Source organism: Malania oleifera, chromosome 7, assembly GCF_029873635.1.
Source record: "Malania oleifera isolate guangnan ecotype guangnan chromosome 7, ASM2987363v1, whole genome shotgun sequence".
NCBI lineage: Eukaryota > Viridiplantae > Streptophyta > Magnoliopsida > Santalales > Ximeniaceae > Malania > Malania oleifera.
The window spans coordinates 34,736,379-34,759,675 of record NC_080423.1 but is presented as its reverse complement, the minus strand read 5'-3'; the positions used below and the strand labels follow the sequence as shown (position 1 = coordinate 34,759,675).

At 35.1% G+C, this 23,297-nt stretch overlaps 1 protein-coding gene across 5 annotated transcripts; it reads right to left on the bottom strand.

Annotated features, from left to right (window-relative positions):
- Positions 1–1,498: 1,498 nt before the first annotated feature.
- LOC131160289 (AT-rich interactive domain-containing protein 6-like) lies at positions 1,499–21,278 on the bottom strand. Of its 5 annotated transcripts, none has more exons than XM_058115771.1 (14): positions 21,053–21,278; positions 20,609–20,796; positions 13,857–14,948; positions 13,708–13,747; positions 10,954–11,006; positions 10,640–10,685; positions 10,433–10,525; positions 4,796–4,912; positions 4,598–4,649; positions 4,448–4,523; positions 3,889–3,955; positions 3,743–3,793; positions 2,569–2,661; positions 1,499–2,254 (listed from the first exon to the last, which is right to left on the bottom strand). In XM_058115771.1, exons 3-14 carry the CDS (start codon positions 14,813–14,815, stop codon positions 2,150–2,152), a joined length of 1,752 nt encoding a protein of 583 aa, XP_057971754.1. In that variant the 5' UTR covers positions 14,816–14,948; positions 20,609–20,796; positions 21,053–21,278; the 3' UTR covers positions 1,499–2,149. The 5 variants fall into 5 exon arrangements, with proteins under 5 accessions (XP_057971754.1, XP_057971755.1, XP_057971752.1 ...); XM_058115772.1 differs by having other exon boundaries at positions 4,817–4,912; positions 21,053–21,245; XM_058115769.1 differs by having other exon boundaries at positions 20,609–20,765; positions 21,053–21,245.
- Between the last annotated feature and the right edge of the window lie 2,019 nt (positions 21,279–23,297).

The window sequence follows — 23,297 nt, the reverse complement described above, 5'->3', positions numbered from 1 at the left end:
TCTAGTATTTTTGCCATCATTTCTCAAATAATTCAGTATTTTATAATTTCCAACTCATTCAGATGATTTGTCACACAAATTCACATTAAACACACTTACAAATCAAGTTATATATATAAACATAACAATTAAATTGATCAGATTTCATAAAATTACTGACTTAACTTAATCCCCTTACCTGATTTCCTGAAACTACGCCAGCAGGGACCCCAAAATAATGTCTATGGCGCTCACCCAAACCTTTATTCAGTAATCCTAATTTAATCAAATCGACCATAAATAAAATATTATTCTAACATTTCCTAAGCGCATAAATTTCAAATAACAATTAAACCAGCAAAAATAACCGATTTTCTTAATTTTCTAAATCTCACTCTCGCTTTGGAGTGGTACCTAAGACCCCCAAATTGAAAATTTGTTCCGATCAAAATGACGATGATCAAGACTAGGATTATAATTGCATGGGGAAAAAAAACTAAGTGCAAACAAGTGTTAGATGGCTACAAGCTAATGTAAAAAAGCAGATTATACTATCGTTTCTTTGTAATTTTTAACCTTGAAAAAAATCATCAGTAGAAAATTAGAATTTTAGAGAACCATCCCTGGGGGTTTGCCAAAGCCAATAGCGTGAAGCAACTATTTTAGGAAGATATGATGAATTCTTTTCCTGTGCGTGACTAAATCAATACCCATTTACAAAAGCTTCTTCTTTAGATGGGTATTATTCCTACAGTTGTTGATCTTGTTGTCCAAAGGTTACATTTGGCTTGCGGGAATAGATTAATTACAATTAATTATATTAAAAAATTATGTTGTTAGTTGTGATTATATAACAAATGATAATGTGAAAAATCTTATGAGCGTATAATAACAAGAAATGTACAAGAAAAGAGCTTTTCTCAAATTCCGTCATCCAAATGTCTATTTCTTTTTTATAACATAATGAATGAAATAATTAAATATATATATGAAATAACTATTTTCTTGATTTCAAATTATATTCCGTCTTATTTTAAGGAATAAATACTCCACCCAACCAAACGATCCGTATAAAAGTTATATGGAAACTTGAAGAGAGTTAGAAAAGAGAACTGGCATGTGTTCAATTTTGACTTTTGGGACTCTGTTGAGTTAACAAATTTTCTAAACACATAATAAAGAATGGAATTAAAATTTTAATTTTGGGCACTTTGAGTACTACCATAATTTTACTTTTAGTTTTTGTTTTTTTTTTTTTTTTCAGAATAGTTTAATGTAAATAACATCACATTCCATACAAATAGTCGACTAGTTGGTTTTCACAAATGAATGTTAATGGTACTGTCAAAATAATCTACCAGAGGCTCCGGAAATCTAATAGATTGTTTTTTTGTAGTTTCAAAGAGACATTTATCTCTCTACCAAACTTTTCAGAAGGTCAATAATGTACATTAAAATAGAATCACTTCTAAAGTATAAACAACCATGGACACCATAGAGTTGTCCTCACATTAAGATGGATTAACTTCGTGCTCACCCCTAATATAAACTTCCATTTCTGATCATTCTGGCCAACAAATAAATAAATAGCAATTCTATGTTAAAACATCTTTGAAATTCATGACATATATATACCCTACTATAAATCAGGCATTAGCATGCCTATATGTAAGGTAGAAGGGCCCAAAATTGAATTCGGTAGCTCATGTAGGTCAGAAAAAATGTCACCATTTCTTCGGCTGGGAGGGGAGTGCAACGAAGTTCTTAAGCAATTGAACCCAGATGACTGTTAGATGCACCCAATCGGGAGAAAAAATAACAGCAATTGGAAAAATTTAAAAAAAAAAAAAAAATGGCTTGAATAACCTAAATTACAATGGAGCGTGTAGCTTCCATACAAAATAACCCCACAAGAGCCCAGTCACAGATGGATCCACTACAATCAAACTCAATGGGTAATCAAATGGGGCGGATGTAAATATGAAGATCCCATTTTGGGCTTAGTCTAGGAACTAGCAAGTTTCGAACTCACTGAGCATTTAACTCCCAACAGTTAGATCTTCCAAGAACTTTAACTACCAATCTACAGAGGAACTTCAATCATCTCCTAAAAAACCATTGAACACAGCATCTCTGCTCATGGGAAAAGCAACAATCCTCTCCACACATTTTATAGATCAGATTGCTCAAATGGAACACGCACAAACAACTGACCATGCAAAGTCACCACAGCGGAAGTTTGATGTGGATCAATTCTTGATGGTAAGCTGACAACCTATAAGCAGAGTTTTAAAAAAAATATATAAAGAATCCTGAGTATCACGGTGAACATATTAGAGCCAAAACAACAAATGTTCAAAATTAGGTATGTGAACACCAAGAAGTTTAATATTTTCCAGGCAATTAATCCTGGTTATAGATAATGCCAAGAAAGTATTCCAAGTACCCATCAGATCCCAACCCAAAAAGAAAATCACAGCCAAAGACAATGGCTGACATTAGAACCCAAGTGACCTGAAACATGCTAAGCAGCCACAGACCATTCATGCAATTAGAGTATTGAATTTTATTAATCCAATTTTCACCAACCTTTTTAAATGGTGTGACGCCCCAAGGATTATCCAGCTGCTCTGGTTGGCCAGATATAACCAAACGTCCTGCCGGATCAGATTGAACACGCACCTGATGCACCACAGCACAAAGTCATAAATACAGCTGGTAAACAATATATATTTATACCATAATAGACATCAAAAGAAGAGATAAGTCTATGCAAATGGCGCTGATGTTTCACTCCAAAGTTTTAAGTTTCAAATTATCAAAAATTCAGTGTTAGGGAGAATGAATTTTGGAACTTGGATTTGGATTTGTATGGATTTGGAAGAAAGTCGATATAATTTTGTACTACATTTTACCCAAATCCCAAAAAAAATGTAAATACAAGGCCCAAAATCCAATGTTCCCAAACGAAGGGTTAATTTACTCATAAAAACAAGCAAATTGATGCAATTTCCATACTTCAACTCCGAAAGAAGATGAACTGAGATTGAGCCCAAGAGTCAATAATTTGCCAAAATAAGGCGGGAATCAAGGGGAGCCTAGGTGCAACAATAAAGTTGTCGTCACATGACTTGGAAGTCACGGGTTCAAGGCATGGAAACAGCCTCTTGCAAAATAGTATACATCCATTCCCAAAAGAAGATGAACTGAGATTGGGCCCATGAGTCAATAATTTGCTAAAATAAGGCGGAAACCAAGGGGAGCCTAGGTGCAACGGTAAAGTTGTCGCTGTGCGACTTGGAAGTCATGGGTTCGAGGCATGGAAACAGCCTCTTGTAAAAAATGCAAGGTAAGGCTGTTTAGTATACATCCATTGTGGTTCACCCCTTCCCCGGCTCCCGGATACGTGGAAGCTTTGGGCACCGGGCAGACCTTTACCTTTTTTAGGATGGGAACCAAGCTTGGCTTAAGGCAAGCAGTAAATTAAGGGCTGAGAATGCGCTCAAGCTGAGGTGAACTCTATGCACTCAGGCTGCGCTGAACTAGACTCTCACTTCATGCAAACCTACACAAATTGCTCTATTTGATCCATAACTGGATAGAAATTTCCTTCAGCCTTAACAGACCTTTAGCATGGATCCTTGGAACAGGAACCTCACTACAGAAAATATATCTGATATTCCATTTGGTTTGTATGAAAAATGGAACATATGAGGCAGTGCAAGGTATAGTGTAAAAAAGAAGCTATCACAGATCTACTTACCTCCTCCCGTAGAAGTCCAGGAACCAAGGCATACACCTCAAAGCAATCTTTCTGTATGCAGATCAATTTGTTAAAAACTAAGTTAAACCCGCACACACACACACACACACATAAAACAATGCCCTGTGAGGGCTTTGAAAACTTACAGTTCGCTGCACATTGACTTTCACCCAGTCAGCTGATGGTCCAATATCAACAACCATTGTATCAGATCTGCCAAAAGAAAACCCAATTTTGGCACCTTCAGAGTAGCAGTATCTTTATATCATATATCAGCTCAAACTAACATGTAAATAAAAACTACCCAGGCCACCTCAGATGATCAACAATGGGTATGAATTCTTTTTTGCTATTGTTACTACTACTCCCAATTGGTTGAGGATTTCAAACAGGCATGCATTGCGGTTTATATGCAAGGACCTTGGAAAGAAACCCATCCTCAGGACATGGGCTTCTTCTAACCCACACTTATGAGACACTAGGGCATCCAAAAACAATGAAACCCCATACCATCAAGGAGATTTTCAGTTGGATAGAAATAGTCAGTCAAGCAATATTTCAACCCATGTTTATGTTACAATCATTGTCTTAGAAATTTCAGTAACGAATTATATAGAGAGCTTTGTGTAATGGCTGAAAGAACAAAAAATTCATGGGCAAATACTTCACCATGTATGAGACCAAAATGCAATCAATAATCTTAACTGTGGCTTTGTTGCTTTCATGCGTGCAGCTTTGACGACACGATCAACAATGTATGGCTTTTTACGCTTTAGTAAACCTAAAACAATAAAATAAGATTCAGAGAGGAGTATTGCATTGGAAGCAACAGATATTCACCCAGTAGAGTCATACCAATGCTTTTGAGCTGTTTTTCACGCTTCATCATTGAACTTGAATTCTTATCCTACAGCCAAACGTAGCATTCTATTGAATAAAAGATAATGGGAAGGAAAGCGCACAGTTAAAAACTTGAAAGACATGCAAAAGCATCAGCAAACAGACAAGAAGTCAGAAGTTTCACAGCATATAGATGAGAAAATATTGACAGACCTTAATGATAGGGTCACCAACCTCACCATTACCAAGAAGACGCTGAGAATGCCAACCCTGCATTGCACGAGCTGCAGCATCCCGCCGCGTCCTGCCTGATGTTGTATTACCAACAACCTGCATAGAAGCTTATGAGGATTAACAGTAAAGGGGTAATTTGTGCCTGAATGCCTCAGTGTTGTTCCACTCCCAAATAAATAAGAAGCTAGAGAAATCAGAGAAATACTGTGTCAGAGAGAATCTGAGGACTAAGCCAGAGATTTTTCTAAGCAAATTATCAGCATAAATACATTTGAGCAACCATCATACGTGGTTCTTTCTGCAACTAAACAAGCATCATGAACAATTTGTTGTAGAAACAAACCATATTGGGCAACATCCACTGAGTTCATTTATGTAAGAGAGGCAATCACCCTGGCCCTTAATCATTACCCTTCCCTCATCCTCCCCTGCAAGCAAGTTCCTATAAGGCGGGCATTTGCTTTGTGGCATCTTTCAACATTCCCAGAAACATGGCATCTTGCGCCCATAATTGTTTGGGCACTGGAGGAAGACGTGGCAGGTATCTTTACATTCTTATGAATGAAAGATTCTCACTCCCATTCCCACCCTTCCCTATTGGTAATTTTCATGGGGATCCCATTCAGATGGGAATCCCACCTTTTGGGGACAAAATTGAGCTCTATGTTAGCCAGTTGGAAATGTCCCTATAATATGGTATCATTACACAATATTATTATACTTAAACTAATAGATTATTACTAGAAATAAAAGTAATCTTGTTATTATGTTATAATAATATAATATCATGGTTAAAATCTTGAGATAAAGATATTCAATTCAAAACTTTTAACTATTATATGTCCAAGGTTCAGTATTGGAATAATTTCAGAGGTTTTCCCTAATTCAACTAATTGGATCATTTTGTGTTGAATTTTTTTTTTTTTTAAATTTATCATTATTGGAAGTTTTAGAACATGGATTTAAATAGGTACATATTCTTATTAAGTTTTTTTGCTGAAAATATGACTATTTTTTGAACCAAACATTGACATGAACATTTGAGATAGGCATGAGATAGGCATCCCATGATGCAAACAAAAATATTCCCATGAGATAGGCATCCGATTCCCAAGAATGTCATTCCATGGGAATATTCTTTATGCTGTGATATAAACACCCCTAAAAATCAGTAATCATACCTGCAATGCAATCAAGATCCCTAAAAAACCAAAGCCCTAGCATCCCTAAATCATTAATTAAAATCCTCCACTTACTATTCAGCGCTCTATGAAAATGGCTCATGTTACAATCCCCATCCTTAACCCAATTCATTTCTAGACTTCTACCTCGAGCTCAACTTTTCGCTCAAGAGAATTTGCTCAAACTCTTTTACCAAATATTTCTAAGAGAGGGCCCTCCTCAAATAATCTATCACACCTAATTCATGTAAAATATCTTTTTTCCTCAAAACAGACATCACCAAAAACCTCTACATTCCAAATTTTAATCTTTCCTCTGCCAACTTCAACCTCCACATAAAAAAAACCGTCAAACCCCCCTCCAACATTTCACATTGCACATGCCCCACCATTCCCTGGTCCATACCTGAAAATCATAATGTGAACCATATTCTCAAATCTAAACAAAGTTGGCCCCCACTACACAAGATTAGACTCAAGTACTAAAGGGCAACAATCATGTATCACTTTAGAAAGCAATTCTTGAGTTAAACTAGGAAAAGCATCCTCCCAAACTATGAACAAAAATCTATCAATCCTAATTAGCTATTGATCTGTTATGACAACAAACTCAAAGATTGAGCATTAGAAAGAGGAATGCCCCTCAAATCACAATCCTTGATAAGCCATATCCTCTCATGCTACAAGTGATCCTAGAACCTCCCACTCTTTCATTAGTAGATCCAATAATAGTAAAATCTCCTCTCAGGACCAATTAGCACTGAACATAACTGCAACTAACAACTCCCACAGAACCCGTCAACCGATGCCAATTAGGCCCAGCTCCGAGGTAAACCACCACTGCCCCATGGTCTTCCTTTTGATAGAAAAAGAAGAGAGATTTCATTATTAAAGAACAAATGTAAAAAATGAGAATTAACATCCCCCTGAGAACAAAAGAAAAAAAAATGCTAAAAAATAATCAGAACAAAACAGCTAGTAGATGCTAGTCAAATCCAATCATTAAACCTGGAATCTCAAATACTCCTAACAAGTAACAACAAGCCCACCCACGAACTCTACCTTAAGACTCATGTAACATAACAACATCAGGAGAAGTCTCACATATAATCTACTAGACCATTCAAGTTTAACAACCATGCTCCCCAAACCCCTAACATTCCAGTTCAACAACTTCCTCCTAACACCTAACTACCCCCACAACTCTTACCCTTTCCTTCTTGACATTAGACGCCAATTTTTTGCAGTTCCTTCTCCATTTTCTTCTTTCCCCTCTTATAGGTACTAATAGTAACAACCCACTCCAAAGCCTGACCTGGATGCTTGACAAAGTTGCAATCCACCCAATCCAGCAAAGCAGGTCTAGCTGCCCTTCCTTCAGGACCTAACCCCCTTTGGATGGCAAATAATCCTTTTCAATTAAGACATTAACAGGTATAGGCAAGATGTTTTTTTGTCAAAATTACTATTCTCATTTTGAGTACCTAAGAATTCATGCATGATATCATGAGCACAACAATTACTCAAAGGAGGTAAAACAAAATGGCAAACTACCCAAAATAACATTAAGAGCTAATGGGTCGTTTCGTATCACTGTAAAAAATTATAGAAACAAAAACCAAACACTAGAAACAAAAACTAAAAATCGAAAACCATCAACCTATTTGGTTAACATTTATAAAACTAATACAAAATGCTCATTTTCATCTTTAAATCAAATAATACTATAAAAATATGATTAAAATAATAAATTTTCAAATAAAGGGCATCCTCGGGCCATAAGGCTCCCTGCAGCCTTACCCCTACTTTTATGCAGAGGTTGTTTCCTTGGACTCGAACCCATGACCAACCAGTCACAAATAATATACATAAAAAAAATACTATAATAAAATAAAAATTATTATAATTATTTTACTTAATTTTTTTACTTTCAAAATTTACTTCACAATAAAAATTTTATTGAACATGAAAACTGAAAAATATTGAAAATAATTTTTTAATTGGTTTTATTATTATTATTTTTAAAAATTTATGCATATTTTTATTTTAATTATATTTAAATCATATTATCATTTTATTTTAATTGTAATTTATAAGTGTATAAAATGAATGATTTAATCCAAAAAAAATCATTTCTGGTTATTAAAAGTTTTGGCAACTTGTTGCCAAAACAATTGAGAACCATAAAATCTTGTTTTCAGTTTTTTCGCAAAGAGTTGAAAATCAACAATAGAAACAAAAAATTGACAACATAAACATCACGTTTTTATAATTTGTTTTTTCACTATGCAGAAATAAAAACAGAAAATATATATATATATAAACAAACAAACAAGAAACAGCAACAATACCAAACAGGCCCTAAAGATACTTCAGCCAAAAGCCTCTCTATACCTGTAGAGAAGAACTAGAGATCCCTAATAAAATTGTACAATGCTGCTAAGGTATAGAATAACTATTGAGAGTCCCTATATGCCTATACCCCATGTGTGATGCACCTTGCCCTAATTTCCTACATCCATTATAAGCAAAATATCCCCCTTGATAACCAAAGAGCTCTGAGCTGCCAAGCCCACTAAAGGATGCACATACAAATACTCATCCTCATGTTCACGAATCTCTTCCAATAAAAATTTGATCTCATAAATTTTCGTGTCAAGAGAGAACATATTCCTGTTGGGTATCAAGCACCTCCATTGGAGTGCAGCCTTTTATCTGAATCTTCCGTCAATCTAGCCTCCATATGAATCCCAGTTTCGCTGGGACCTCTGCTTGATACACCAAACCATTCCCTTCCTCACTTGTTAGCACATCATCCCTCGTCCCATCCTTAAGAGGGTTTCTAGTCAACTTCACATGGTGGGATAAATGGAATGCGAAGGGTTGCACAGAACGGATCGATATCAAGGCTATTCACTGAAGCAAGACATGTTTATGAGTTTTAGGTACATAGAACATTATGTACAAGTGACCAACAATGTATTTGATGATTTGTGTAAACACATGTAGCAGGGACATTTATAGGAATCATGCCTCCATTGGACACTCCTCCCACGCTGTTTATCTTCCATGAGCATGAGTATAACAGCAACTATTTTAAAATGCTAACAAACTTGTCTGCATTAACACAAATAGAATTTTCAATATGTTGTGTTAAACAAAATAATTATTCAATCTCGTGTTCTTGCCATGTCCATCCTGCATTTTTTAAATTTTTTGTCCCATATTTGTGTCAAGTCGTATACGTGTAAAAAATATATGTGATCCTTCACCTTGCTCCTTATAAGCACACTCTTAGAGGCTGTTCTGTTCACCTTTTTTTTTCCTGTTCTCAGTTCCCATTGCAAATCAGTGCCAAAGCTAAACAGAAAAATATGTTGGTTTGTGCAATTTTCTGTTAAAAAGAATAAAAAACATGTTTCCACAACTTTTGAAGACCCAAAAAAAGTGGTTTTCAAAAGTTTTGGATGTGCATCGCTACAAAATGCAAAACAGGCAAGACTGCTTAACTCCCATCACCAACAATCACGAGCTAGACACTAGAAAGAATCCCATCCCCACCCCCAGCGCCAAACTACCCCCATCCTGCATCTGCCACTACCACACTCCCTGCAGCCCACCACCACCCCCCTCCCCTCCCTCAATGCAATACACAAACAGCAACTATACCAACTGAAACCTCATTTAAGCCATCACCAACACACCGGTCATGACCAAACCCCAAAGCCACAATATGTCAGTTACTGCCTAACCCCATGCCACTATCTAAGCAGAGAGAGAGAGAGTGCAAACACCATCCCACCACCTATCTTCTTCTCTCAAAAGGCAAAACCTTGGAAGGTCCAAGCTTCTGGAGACAGGGAAAAAGAAGAAGAAGATAAGTAGAGGGAAACCCACACTTCGTTCTACTCTTTTTCTTTACAAATTACAGTCATTCCTCACTTTCCATAATCACCGTCAATCCACTTATAACTTCTTATTTTCATATGTATGTGACCAAATAGGTCTTCAATTTTATTTTTTTTTCCAGTTTCAAATTTCAGGAAAACTACCAAACAAGTTACATAGTTTAGCTTTTTCTTTCTCTTTTCAGTTTTCAGTTTTGTTTCCATAAATTTTTCAGCAATAACAACGGGCCCATTAGTTCATGGCACATGCAAAAGAACATTTTTGAACAATGATGCTCCAAGATATTATTATTTAGAAACCAACAACACTAACAATGACTAGTAAAGTGTTCCAAACATCTCACTTCTGTGGCCTAACCACGTTAGTCCACACAGCAACTATTACACTAACTACTAAGCTTAAATGGTCAAAAGAATAAAATTATCCAGACTGTAGAAACATAACAAAAGCACCCACTCAAAGTGAAAAAAGCTCAATAAACAAAAAAATGAACCTAATTGATTTGTGATTTGATATATAGTGTTACCTGATTTTTGACACTTGTTGGCTCTGTAAAGGAAGTATCAGGAAGAGAAAGTTCATCACCATGCAATTCATGCTTTTCATATTCAAGCAGTGCCTGAAAAACAAACGAACATGAACTTCAAGATACACTTGCTAAGAGAAGCAAACAGAAAGCACGAAAAAAACATTTTAAAATGAATTTAAAAAAAAAAATCATGCTGAGTGTAACCTTCTCATAAAAACAACGGAAAGTCCAGGAGACAGTAGTGCAGGTCCTGTGCAAGTAAAAACATTTCAGGAGAAAAAATAAGAGTACTAGTACGAAATTATACAAAACAGGTGCATGTAACTCGCATGTAAATGCCAAACAAAGAATTGATAAACCAGAGCAGGTTGGAGTTAATCTTTCTTTTCTCTCTTTATTTTTTTTCCCCCTTTTTTGTGTTGGGGGGAGGGGATGCTTTCATCATCTCCCTTTCCAACTGCTTGTTGATGAAAAAAAGACACTATCACACTACAACTAAATGCAAATATGTTTCTCACTTTGGTGGCTTGAACGATTCTCCCACTTGTCGCCACAACTTGCCAGAAGTCACCTACAAATCCAAAAGCAGGAAGCAATGATGATCCTCTAAATTATAGATCAAAATATTAAAATATCGCAGTACATTAATTTGAGTAACGAAGTGAAATAAAATGACTATTAGAAATCCAGAATCTATTATTAACGATAACTTTCCTATACAATGAGAATGTATTTAATTTTCACAAACGCAGACACCAAGCAATATAAAAATAAGAAAGGAACTTGACAGAGACACACCTTCAGAGTGGTTTTTGATAAACATGGAATACATTCTATGTAAATCTCTATGTAATTGGGCATTTTGGATTTGTAGTTTGTAGTATTTGACTCTGGAATTTTGCTATGATGTAATTTCATTTTTTATGTAATGCCATGCATTTGAGATGGGGTTTAATTGGCCCCTATGCCTGGGAATGCCCAGTGTAGTTGTAAATATACACTTTGATCAATACATTTACCTTTACGATCAAAAAAAAGAAAGGAACTTGACAGTCTTGAGTAAAACTAAGAAACCCAAAGGTTGAACCCAGGTCCTGTCCGCCATGCCATTATGTCCCTCAAACTATGCTCGCTAAACAAACAAGATTATTCTGTCGATACAAATTTTGATTCTAGTATTTCAGAGATCATTGCTCTTACACATGATTAAGCATAAAATTTCAAGAATAATGTGGTGTTTGTTTGCACTGAATGGTAGGGATGAGCATAATTTGGGGAAACCCGAATTAACCGACCGAAATTGGTCAGTTTGGTTCGGTTAAGAACACAGGATCGGTCGGTTATGGTTTTACAAAGTTCGGTTAATCGGTTAATCGGTTTGGTTAAAAAGAATGTTAATTCAGTTAACCGAAATAACTGATTTAATAATTAATTAAAATTTAAATATAAATTGGTATATATTAATTTGTTAATACGCTAATTAGTATATGCTAATTTGTTAATATGTTAATTAGTATATGTTAATTTGTTAATATGTTAATTAGTATTTGGTAAAAAACAATTATATTATGTTTTTATTAATTAATTTCAAATTAATTCAGTTAAATTCGGTTAACCGAATTACCCGAAAAGGTAATTTGGTCGGGTTCAGTTCAGTGAGGCCCCTCTATTCGGACGGTTCGGTTAATATTTCTCATTAACCAAAAATTTCGGTTAATTCGGTTAATTAACTGAATTTGGCCCAACTAACCGTTTGCTCATCCCTACTGAATGGGCTCTAAACAGAGCCGGTTCACTTAATGAATCCCAAAATAAGAGACCAGTGTTGTTTGATTGCATCTCCGAATGTCCTTTGAAAAGCTCTGGTTCGGTCAGCAACAAATTCGTTGCAGGATACCATTCCGAGGGAGAGGTGGCGCTTGTGACACAACACTCTTCGTTCTTCTTTCATCATCTCCCTGTGCTCCTTTCACCCTCTCCACCTCTCTCCCAACGCATCTCCTTTGGGACCCAAATTGTGGGTTACCATCGGATATTGGAAGAAGATTGTGGTGCCATGGACAATTGGACAGATCTGCAATTAGAGGCTTCAATCAACAATTTTTTTTTCCCTGTAGTGCAAAGGGAGTTTGATTTCTGATGGAGTGGGGCATTTATTTGCAGAATTCTTAAAGTTTTTTATTGTTCTTGGACCTAATCTTCTCTTCAATGGAATTTATGTTTTTTTAAAAGATTGTTCATGTGCGGCTTTTGTTCTGAATGCATTGGGTCTGGCTTTCTCACAAAATTTCAACTATTCAAGTAGTGTTTGTTCCAGAATCTCGCCTCAAATAGGGTTTCATTTTTTTTAAAAAATTTATTATTCGTGTGGGGCTTTCACCCTCAAGTCTCCGATGGGCCTGGCTTTCTACAAAATTTTTAATTATTCCTGAAGTTCTCCACAACCAGCTGCAGTGCTTCTCTGTGAGGCAATTGGAGCATCACTTAAAGCTCTTTATGGCTTGATTTTTTATTTTTTATTTTAAACGTAATTTTAAAAAAAATTAGGCAGTGTTTGGGAGCATGGATTTCAGACCTTAGATTTGGATTTGAGAGGATTTTGACATATTTCAATACAATTTTATACTACATCTTATCCAAATCCAATACGACTCCAAATCTAAGGCTTCTCCAAGCATAGGGTTAGAGAATTCTTCCAACAACCAATAATTCTGAACAATGTTTTAGATATTTCACCTCTTTCTTGTTTCAATTTGTAAGATGCATTCTTTTTGCTTACGTGCAAATAAATATCAGCTCATAATGTTATAGGGGTTAAATGGTCATAACACATGTATTCACATGTTTTAATTGATCAATGACAAATAGACTAAATTATTCAGTGGTTGAGTAGTTCAGTCAAGTTATGAATCTGGTTCACAAATTCAGAGTTTGATTCGGCATTCAGTGATTAATGCTTAATTTTTTCAAACACGCCCTAAGACTGGTAGGGGAAAAATAATCGAGAGAACATTCTCCAGGATGCAGGAAAAAAGGGTCAGTATAAAAATAACATAATGGGTGATATTAAGATTTTCGTGATTGTGCTTAAAGAAACATGTGTTCATCTGAGTATCTAGTTCTAACTAATTGAGCATACCCCTCCACAATCTGGAGCCTCTCAAAATTGCATTTAATACACTTATTTGTATAGCATGTATTCTATTATGCACAGAAAATAATTAGACCAGCGGAGAAAGAATAACAGGTGGAAAAGATAAATCCAGCCAAACCTGGTCATAGCCGCCTAGTCTGGTCACAGCTCTCCACAACCTAACTCACATAGAAAGAAAATTCATTTTCAAAGAATTAAATAACTCCCAGGTAAATAAAATTTCCAAGAATGAAAACACAATCACAATCACAATCACCTAGAACTCACTTAAGGCAATTCAAACCCTCTCCGTAGAACTTTGGAGGCTTAAATTCCATGCTCCTTTCCTTAAAAAAAGTTTCCAGCTCCTGCATGAATGCGGTTTGCTCCTCTTCTGTTCCCGACTCACTGCCCTCATCCTCATGCGGTTCCCAAAGAAATGACCGCTTTGCACCCAACTCTGCTTTTGACACTTCCACCTTAATTTCATTTTCTGGAAGCAACTCCATCCCACTCACCCCATTTTTCACTTCCTCCCCCTTCTCATTCTCTTCAGACTTCATCTCTGACTTTAGGTGACCTGACAGGTGACGGCTAATGCCCTCAGTCATACTATTACGACATTGTTCATTAGCATCAGCATCAACATTGATGTTAGCATCACCATCAATCTTAACTTCGCCATCAGGGTTAGCATCAGAGTCAATCTTCACATCACCACCACTATCTGGATTAGCATCAATATCAGCGTCTGCTTTGGTTGTAGCACCACTACCGGTAATAGTATCAGCTTCCATATTAACACCCGTATTGACATTAGCATTGACATGTGTAATAGCATCAGCCTGCATGTTAGCATCAGCATCCATGGTGGTTACAGCAGCATGACCTCTGGAAGTAGTGTTGCCTCCACCATTGTTATTAGCATCAACATTCATGTTAGTATCAAGATCCATGTTAGCATGGCTGCTGGTGTTGGCATCAGCATCTGTGTTAGCATGCGCATCAGTCTCAGCATTAGGAGCTTTTTCAACAGCAACCGATTCAACTGAACATTGTTCATCAACAGGCAATTCAAGACAAGTATTGTCATGTTCCTTAGGTTGAAGCTTGACATTGTCACTAAGATTGTGCGGTTCTTTCTCTGACTCTATTGAAGGCAACTTCTCTCCTTCAACTTCAGCTTGGGCTGGATCCCTGTCTAATACATCTTGCATGTCTTTTCCTACTTCTTTGATATCATCCATCTCTACTCCCTTTTATTTAAAACACAGTACAGCATCAGCCTATTATAATTTGTGTGTGTAATGGTTGGCCTTCTATCCACAGTGGAGAACAATTAAAAGAACAGAGAAGTCCTTCCTTCAAGGTGACAAGCCACTGCCACACAGAAACATGACGAAACAAACAATCAAAAGACTTGTTTATATGCTCAATACACCATTTTTCACACAAGAATCCTTTCTTTGAAGCCCCTAGCCTCCGCCACATATAGAAATTAACAGAAACAAACCACAAAATATGTTTAGACATACACCAATTTTACATACACACACACACACACATTTATGAGTCAAAAGCGCCTACATTATACATAGACTTGAAACAAACTGGGGTGATTTTTGTTTTCTTATGGTGCAGCATATTGTACACAAGCTTCACATACTCCATGTAGTACAGATTTCATTTTGGAAATATATATATATATAAACAAAAAAACAAAAAAAAAAACAAAAATAAGACACAGAGGATCTTGTTTATGATTTGTAGACTATTTCATTTGATGGAACACCTGAACCACCCATGCCCAAGCACCTCCCCCCCCCCCCCCTTCTCCCAAACTTTTTCTACTCCATGGAGCCATTTGTTTGATATGATAAGGAGCACAATACAGTAACCTATCCCTTCTTATTCCATGTTTGATCATGCAATGTTTTGCGTACAAAAGTATATTAAGTTCCAGGCTCACTCCTCCCACATGCATGGGAATCCAATGGGGAAGGTGATATACCGCATCCCAGGATCAGGTGAAGGAGGGATAAGTGCCTACGTGCAGTGGCAGAACCAAGATTTATGGTTTCAGGGGTGGTGATGCAGTGTGACTGGATTCATTTTTTTAAAATAATAATAATAGATTTGAAGGAAAGATTAATAAGAAATATCATAGAAAAATTTATACTTTCAGAGGGAAATTTTAAAATTTTATTGAATTCTTTTTTAAAAAATTATTAGGCAAGATAAGCTATCTATCCAGAGTATCAAGCACATGTTTCTCAACTTTCAATTGTATCAATGTCATCTCTCAAATTTTAATTTGTTCCAATATCATACCCCTTTGTCATCACTCTCCATAAATAGAACCTGTAATATGACAAATCATGCTCTTAATCAGGGAGACAACTTGACTTTTTGGCCTGTGATATTTATTGGTTGTAATTGTAACTTCTAATATAAAATAATATATAATTTTGCTAAACCTCCCATAAACACCATCTCACCAAATAGTCAATTTTCTGAAAATTTATGTCAAAAATTGAAATTGAAGAAAGAGAGCAAAGATACAGGGGAAAAACTTTAATTTGGCTCACAAAGTAATGGCAAATATGTCATATTAACTTTCAAATAGTTGAGGGTGATGCTGGGGGAAGATGATGAAACAAACTTAAATTTGAGGGGAAATACTGATATAAAAAGCAGAAGTTCAACGGACACGCTAAAATCTAACCAATATATTAAGAGTGAAAGTGTATTTAGTGCAAATTATTTCATAAAATGCATGGACAAAGTGTTGGACCTTGGGAGTGAGAATGTTCACAGGCTAGTACTCCATGGTGCTGAAGATTTTCAAATTAAAGGCATCATCTAATACATGGTGCAGACCTACAAGAAGCCCACATATGTCTTAAAGGAGATTGGAGCTACTGGAATTAAGCACTAATGATTGTTTGGCCAAGTATTATTTCTACCCATGTTGAAAACAAATACTTCTATTTGCACACTGGACCCCAAACCTCATATCCCACTACTTACCAATTGCATATTTAATATATATATATATATATAAATAATTTGAGACTCATGTGTTTGCCTTTGCATGTCCAGTGACAGATCTAAACAAGGCGTTGGGGGCAAATTCTAGAGATTTTGCAGCCCCTAGCCCCAGCCCACTTTGGCAGCTGCCTACATAGCTAAAAGGTATCATGAGCCCACAAAATATTTCATATATTAAGGATAAATTTATTATCTTTTAGCCATGCCAAACACAGGACATGATGATGCATGCAATATTCCATACTAATCGAGCTTATAATGGCCGAATAATGGCTCAGCTCATTCAAACTCAAGCTTATATTTGAAGCTCAAAACAAATCGAGCCAAGCTCATGAACTAGCTCATGAGTTGGCTTGTTTAAAAACTCAAACCATAGGCTTATGAGTAAAGTAATGAAGTTCATGGACATTTTTTGTATATAGGGACTTATGTGTTAGCTCATTAAAAGGCTCATTATTTTATATATTTGATATAGAGCTCTTTTTAAATTGACATTATTTTACATATATATTTTTTAATAGTATTTTTCTCTTTAGTCATCACTAATCACATTTCTTTTCAATCCTTTCAAATTTTTCATAACATAAAACAGTAGAACTCAAATCAATATATTGCACATGTGGTTGTAAATGAACTAAATCATTTGTCAGCCTGCATTAACAAGCAATTTTAGATTGAACTTTGAAGTTTATTAATAAACAAAGAAAATTTAAACAGGATTAGACGTGGCATGTTTAGGCCCGTTTTAGGTTTGATTAATAAATGAACCAAACATGAACAAGGCTGAGCTCAGCTCATTTAGTAAACGAGCCAGGATTGAACTCAATTAAAGAGCTTGTTTATCAAACTAGCCAAGTCTGAATACGTTAAATCTTAGCTCAGTTCATTTGCAGCCCTACAAACAAGTTATAAAATCATTCCTGGTATATGTTACCATAAATAACATTCCCATCATATATCATCCCATCCCTTCTCAAAGTCCTGCCTTGCCCCCTTCGCGCCCCCCCCCCCCCCCCGGGTCCAAAAAATAATAAAAATAAAAATAAAAATAAAAGGAACAAATCTACCATGCAAGGCCTATATCTAATTCCTATATACTGGCTGAGTGAGGTTTTTGGGATCCTATAGTTGCTAAGGCTACTCAGCCCCCATTTCGAACATCATAAAAATAAGTACTTAAATTAAGTACTCATGTCAATAAGTGGTGTCTGGTTTACACTTAAATAAGTACTTACTTCAAGAACTTTTCCAAACTACTTTTTTTTTAGGAAAATAATTTTTTTTTTTTTTTTTTTTGAAAAGGTATTTTTCTGAAGAAGTTCTGATAAGAAGTAATCTCATGCTACTTGTTGATAAGTACTTTTTCAAAATTCAAATACATACATTTGACTAGAACAGTACTTTTCTATAAGTGGTTCCAAACAATCGTAAACATCTTGATCAATGGAAGGCTGCCCATTTTTCCTTGGAGGGTCACATGCTTGTCTTTTGCCAATTCCCCTTTGCTTTCTTTCCTTGCTTAAGATTCCGTTTCTAGCAGATTATCAGGGATTTTCTTTGGTCTAGAATGAAGGGGAGGAGAGATCATCTTGTGAATTGGGAGGTTGTTAGGAGGTCTAGTCTAAGAGTGGAGGGGCTTGGGTCTTGGTAACTTGGTGTCTAAGAACATAGCTCTTGTGGTTAAATGGTTATGGCATTTCCCCTTGGAAATTAATTCTCTTTGGCATAAAAGTAATCAAGAATAAATTCTGCCTGACACAAATGGATGGGCTGCTGCTAGTAGAGTACAAATGAGTCATGAAAGCCACGCAAGTATTCCCTTTCTCGTACAAAATTTATAGTGGGAGATGGTTGTCAAGTTCGTTTTTGGGAGGATATTTGGCTGAAAGAATAGTGTTTTTCAGTTGCCTTTCCTTTTCTTTTTCATCTCGCTCTATATTATATTGTAACTATTTCCAATTTATTTAGCATTGTTAAAAGGTCTTTTTTCTCGGGATTCCGTTTCCATAGAGATCTTAACAATAGGAAGCAGAACAGCTTTCTTCCTTTATATGTTTTTTAATTTCTTTTGTTATTCCTATAATGGGGATGTCAGGGTTTGGATTTTAGATGCTTCCAATGTTTTCTCTTGTTGTTGTTGTTTTTTCCATTCACTTAACTCATTCCTCAAAGTTTTTCCATCCAGCTACTTGTTTGTGGAAAGCCAAGGTTCTACTAAGGTTAAGGCTTTTGTGACGAATACCTATCTACATAGTTAAGACCAATAATCTATTACACATTAGAAGGCCATTAAAGGCTTTGTCTCCTCATTTGCGTGTGATGTGTTATGCCAATTGTGAGATACATGCTCATAACATCTTTCATTGTTCTGTGGCTAGGACATAGTGAAACAAACCTTTTGGCCAAAACGGAGAGTGATGATTGTGTTATAGCTCTTTGGTTTTTGAAGGAAATTTAGTTGACCACTTTTAGAGGGTTTGGGAAGCATAAGGATGTGAGGGCATTATAACGGTTTGCAGTTTTGTCTATGTTGGGGGGGCCTTGGATAGAGAGAAATGGATGTATCTTTTGGGATTATATTTCGTATATTGGCTTGATTTGGGATCACATATTACTTTCTTTGCTTCACCCTGGGTATATTCACCAGGTTGCTTCCGGAATCTGGATTTTTCTAATGACCAACATGATTGGATGGCTTTGTTGGCTTGATGTTGTTGCCTTTGTCTTCTTTATACTTGTTGTATTTTCTCTTTTTTCTTTTCCATTTTGTTTAGGAGGCTTTCTTACCCTCCTTGTACATTCTTTCTTCTCTTGACAAAGTCTCTTTTTCTATACAAATATATATGCACACAAACATATTTATTATGCAATGAAATTCACATAAGTGCTCATGAACTCTCCAATTTTCATTTCCATTTTATGAAGGTAAGGTTTGGCGAAGTTGTTTGGCTATATTGCATAATTTGTCAATTTTAAGCCTCACCAACTTCTTTTTTACCATTGTCTTCTACATTATGGGCCAAGTACATTGCCAATAAAAGACACCAATGATCTCCTCTTCTTTATTTTTTTCATTTTAACTTATGCTTTACTTAAATTTTTTATCCATAACAGCTCATTGTTAAGTTGCTCAACATATTTTTTTACAACTGTGACATATCTACATCTTCGTCTATGATAAAATAAATAGGTAAAAATAAAATAAACACAAGTTCCAAACAGTTCAAAAAAAATCCTACAATTTCTGCATGTGTCTATTTCCGAATTTTAAAGACCTGACCTCTTTTTTATACTGTTATATACTGATGAGAGAGAGAGAGAGAGAGAGCATTGTTACATGAATTGCCAAAAAAATATTACACTATATTCATCAATATAGAAATCCATAAGTTTTGTATGTCAATGATTAAAATAAAATTGTGTTCAACTCTGATACATATTAAATACTCCTCAAACACATATTCAATGTTTTGTAAATGTGTTCATAATTTCAAAATAAACTTCGACGGATTTATTTCTTATTAATGAAAAAGTATATATAAGTGCAAGGATAAAACAAATGCAATATGCAGCAACATTAGGTATTGAACAACCAAGAAAGTATTAAGTTCAAATGGTATACAACAGTCCATAAATAGGTGTTGGTTTAAAAAAATGATTCCTTCATTTAGAATTTTAGGAAAGGATCACCATGAATGCTTTAAAATACAATAAATAGACAATGGAAGGGACTCTCTGATGGAGATGTCCACGAAAAATCAAACATAGCTGACTTGCAACTGGCAGCCGCGGGTTGCAGGGTAGGTCAAGTAGATGAGAGTGGCACAAATAAATACAACCAAAAACGCATCCCATCATGAGTTTACAGTCAATTAAGCTTCCCTTCTTTTTAAGCCCGTGGCCATCATATCAATCCGCAACCCACCTCACAAAATGAATAAAGGCCCAAAATAAAAATTAAAATACTTAAAAGAAGTGGTAGAACAGACCTAACTGGGAGTCTCAAAAGGAAAGGAGAGAAATTTCGCGTTCTTCCACAAGCACTCCTTACTTGTAGGGCTTTGTTGTTAAAGATGTAAGATATTGCATTCCACGGGTGGGTGTTTATCAGACAGCGAATTGTTGAACGAGAAATGGATTGAACGGCTGATAATTAGGCTCAAATTAGCACAATAATCTGGAAAAAAAAAAAAAAAAACTTCAAAAACAACCATGGCCCGATTGAAATAAAAAATGCCCGTGAAAAAATTCACTAAGAAGACAAAAACTATCCAAAACCAAAACCCAAATGGAAGCAGATGGTATTCAACAATGCACGAAAACAACACAGCAAACCAAAGGTAAGCGTACATAAACAAGAACGGCTAGACGGAGAAAGATAGACCAACGCGTAAGAACGTGTGGGAGTAAGGGAGAGGACCTGGAAAACTTACTTGAATGTTCCTTTCCTGCCCACTGATGCTTTGGGCGCACGAAGTGCAGAGCTCTGTTCGCAGAGGAGGAGGGTACGACAGCGCAAGGTGACGAGCCCTAGAATTCACCTTCGGATTGGGACGGCAATGGCATGCTTCACTTGGAACATCGACGAGGAAATATGAGGAGGAGCGGGAGGAAGAGGAAAGATAAAGAGGGGAGTTAATGAGAAAGCTTACCCCAAAATAAAATGACGAAAAAACCAACACCAAGTGATTAAAATTTAAATAATAAATTTTATTTTTGTCTAATAATAAACTATATTATTTTTATTTATAATTAATAAATATATGATAAAATATAATAAAATGTTCTTCCTGTTGAACTAAAAACTTTAATTTATATTATCGCTTTTAAGTTTACTAAATATTTATATTTTTGAGAGTTAATAATGTTAAAATTAAATAATAACACATATCAAATAATTAAAATAATTAGTAGAAAAATATCTCATTATTGAATTAACAATCTATTTAAATTTATACTTTCCATTTATAACCTCACATGTGACATGTGTAGGTACGCACGAGTCAATTGATATTATATCTAAAAAATTTAATGATTAATTTTAAAATGGTTCGATGAACTTAGTCTGTGATGAGTCTTAAGATATAATATTTTTATATAGAATGAATTTAGGGTACACAAAATTATCATGTTTACAACAATTCATTTTACTATGTTTAATTTGTTTTATTATTTAAAGATAATCATAGTAAAGAAAAAAAATATATATAAAACATGTGCATGATAGCCCATCAATCAAAGCATTTATATATAATTAATACAATATAACGGTCACCATGATATTAATAGCAGCATTCAATTATGTACATAATGTTTAATTTTTTTTAAAGTCCATTGATATAAATGGAGGGTAATTCAAAATAATAGATTTATTAAATTTATTATTTTTTGTATTCTTGGAATATGTTTCTATAATATTGTATATATATATATTTAGAAATATAAATACGTGCATATGTGTGTGCGTGCATATATATATATATATATATATGACACATAACACTATTTTTTCTTCTTTCTTTTTTTTATTTTTTGCATCTCTCTCTCCCACTCCACTGTCGTAAAATAAAGGGCCTCTCATGAGTCTTACTATCTTTTTTTAACACTTCTCTTTCCGGAGGCAAGAGACCCACATGGGTCACACTAATTTTTTGTATTTTTTTTAATTTATTTTTTAAACTCCTCTCTTTCCCTCTCTACATCCAACCTTATAAAAATGTTTAGTATTTTTAAAATTCCTTTTTCTCTTTTATAAACAAATTTTTAAAATCTCAACATAAATAAATTTCACTAAAATAATTTAAAAAAAAAAATGAGTCCGTACTCAACTAATTTCCACTACTTTCTTTCTGAATACTTTTATATTACAAAAATAATTTAAATTGTCGGTTCCTACTTTTTAATCTTGATTTATATGTACGTCCACTAAAATTATTATAAGAATTGATTTTAATTTTTATTATTCAAAATTATAGAAGTATATATACTATGTATAAGAAATTAACAATGAACGGTTTCAATGAATATTTTCCCATACTTTTTGTTGATGTATAATCAGAGTTATATACACAACACTACAAGTCTATTTTAAGATACATACAACTGTTAAGATTATAAATTTACAACGGTTACAAATGACAACATGATTCAATATGATTGTAGGCTAGTTATCTTCTGTGTTGACTTGGCCTTGATTTATGCAATCTGCCTTTTTACGCCCCTGCAAGATTGAGCTACGATCACTAAGACCAATCTTGTGACTTAAAATTTTTGTGTGTTGTCTTGATAGGGGCTTGGTCAATAAATTCGCAAACTGATCTTGAGTGTGAACTTGTCAAACATGGAGATTTTCACGTGAACTGGCTCGTGCACAAAATGAAGATCAATTTGAATATGTTTAATTCTTAAATGTTGAACCGGATTAAAACTGAGATGAGTGGCTCCAAGATTATCACACAATAGTAGAGGTGGTGCCTTAAGTAGAAAACCACGCTCAGTAAAGATGGCAAAGAAACCACATGGTCTCGAATGCTGCATTTGCAAGGGCTCGATATTTAGCTTCAGTAGAGGATCGTGCAACTACGTGTTGTTTCTTGGAGCTCCAAGAGATAGGATTGGATCCGAGAAAGCCAATGTAAGTCAAGGTAGGCATATGATCATCCATATTTCCAACCCAAT

Excerpts from the sequence above, each read along its gene's own strand:
- LOC131160289 (XM_058115771.1), bottom strand. The coding sequence starts at position 14,815 with ATGGATGATATCAAAGAAGTAGGAAAAGACATGCAAGATGTATTAGAC. Across the intron at positions 13,748-13,856 it reads GAGGGTTTGAATTGCCTTAA|GTTGTGGAGAGCTGTGACCA; the intron begins GTGAGTTCTAGG and ends TATGTGAGTTAG. Across the intron at positions 4,650-4,795 it reads TTGGTGACCCTATCATTAAG|GATAAGAATTCAAGTTCAAT; the intron begins GTCTGTCAATAT and ends GTTTGGCTGTAG.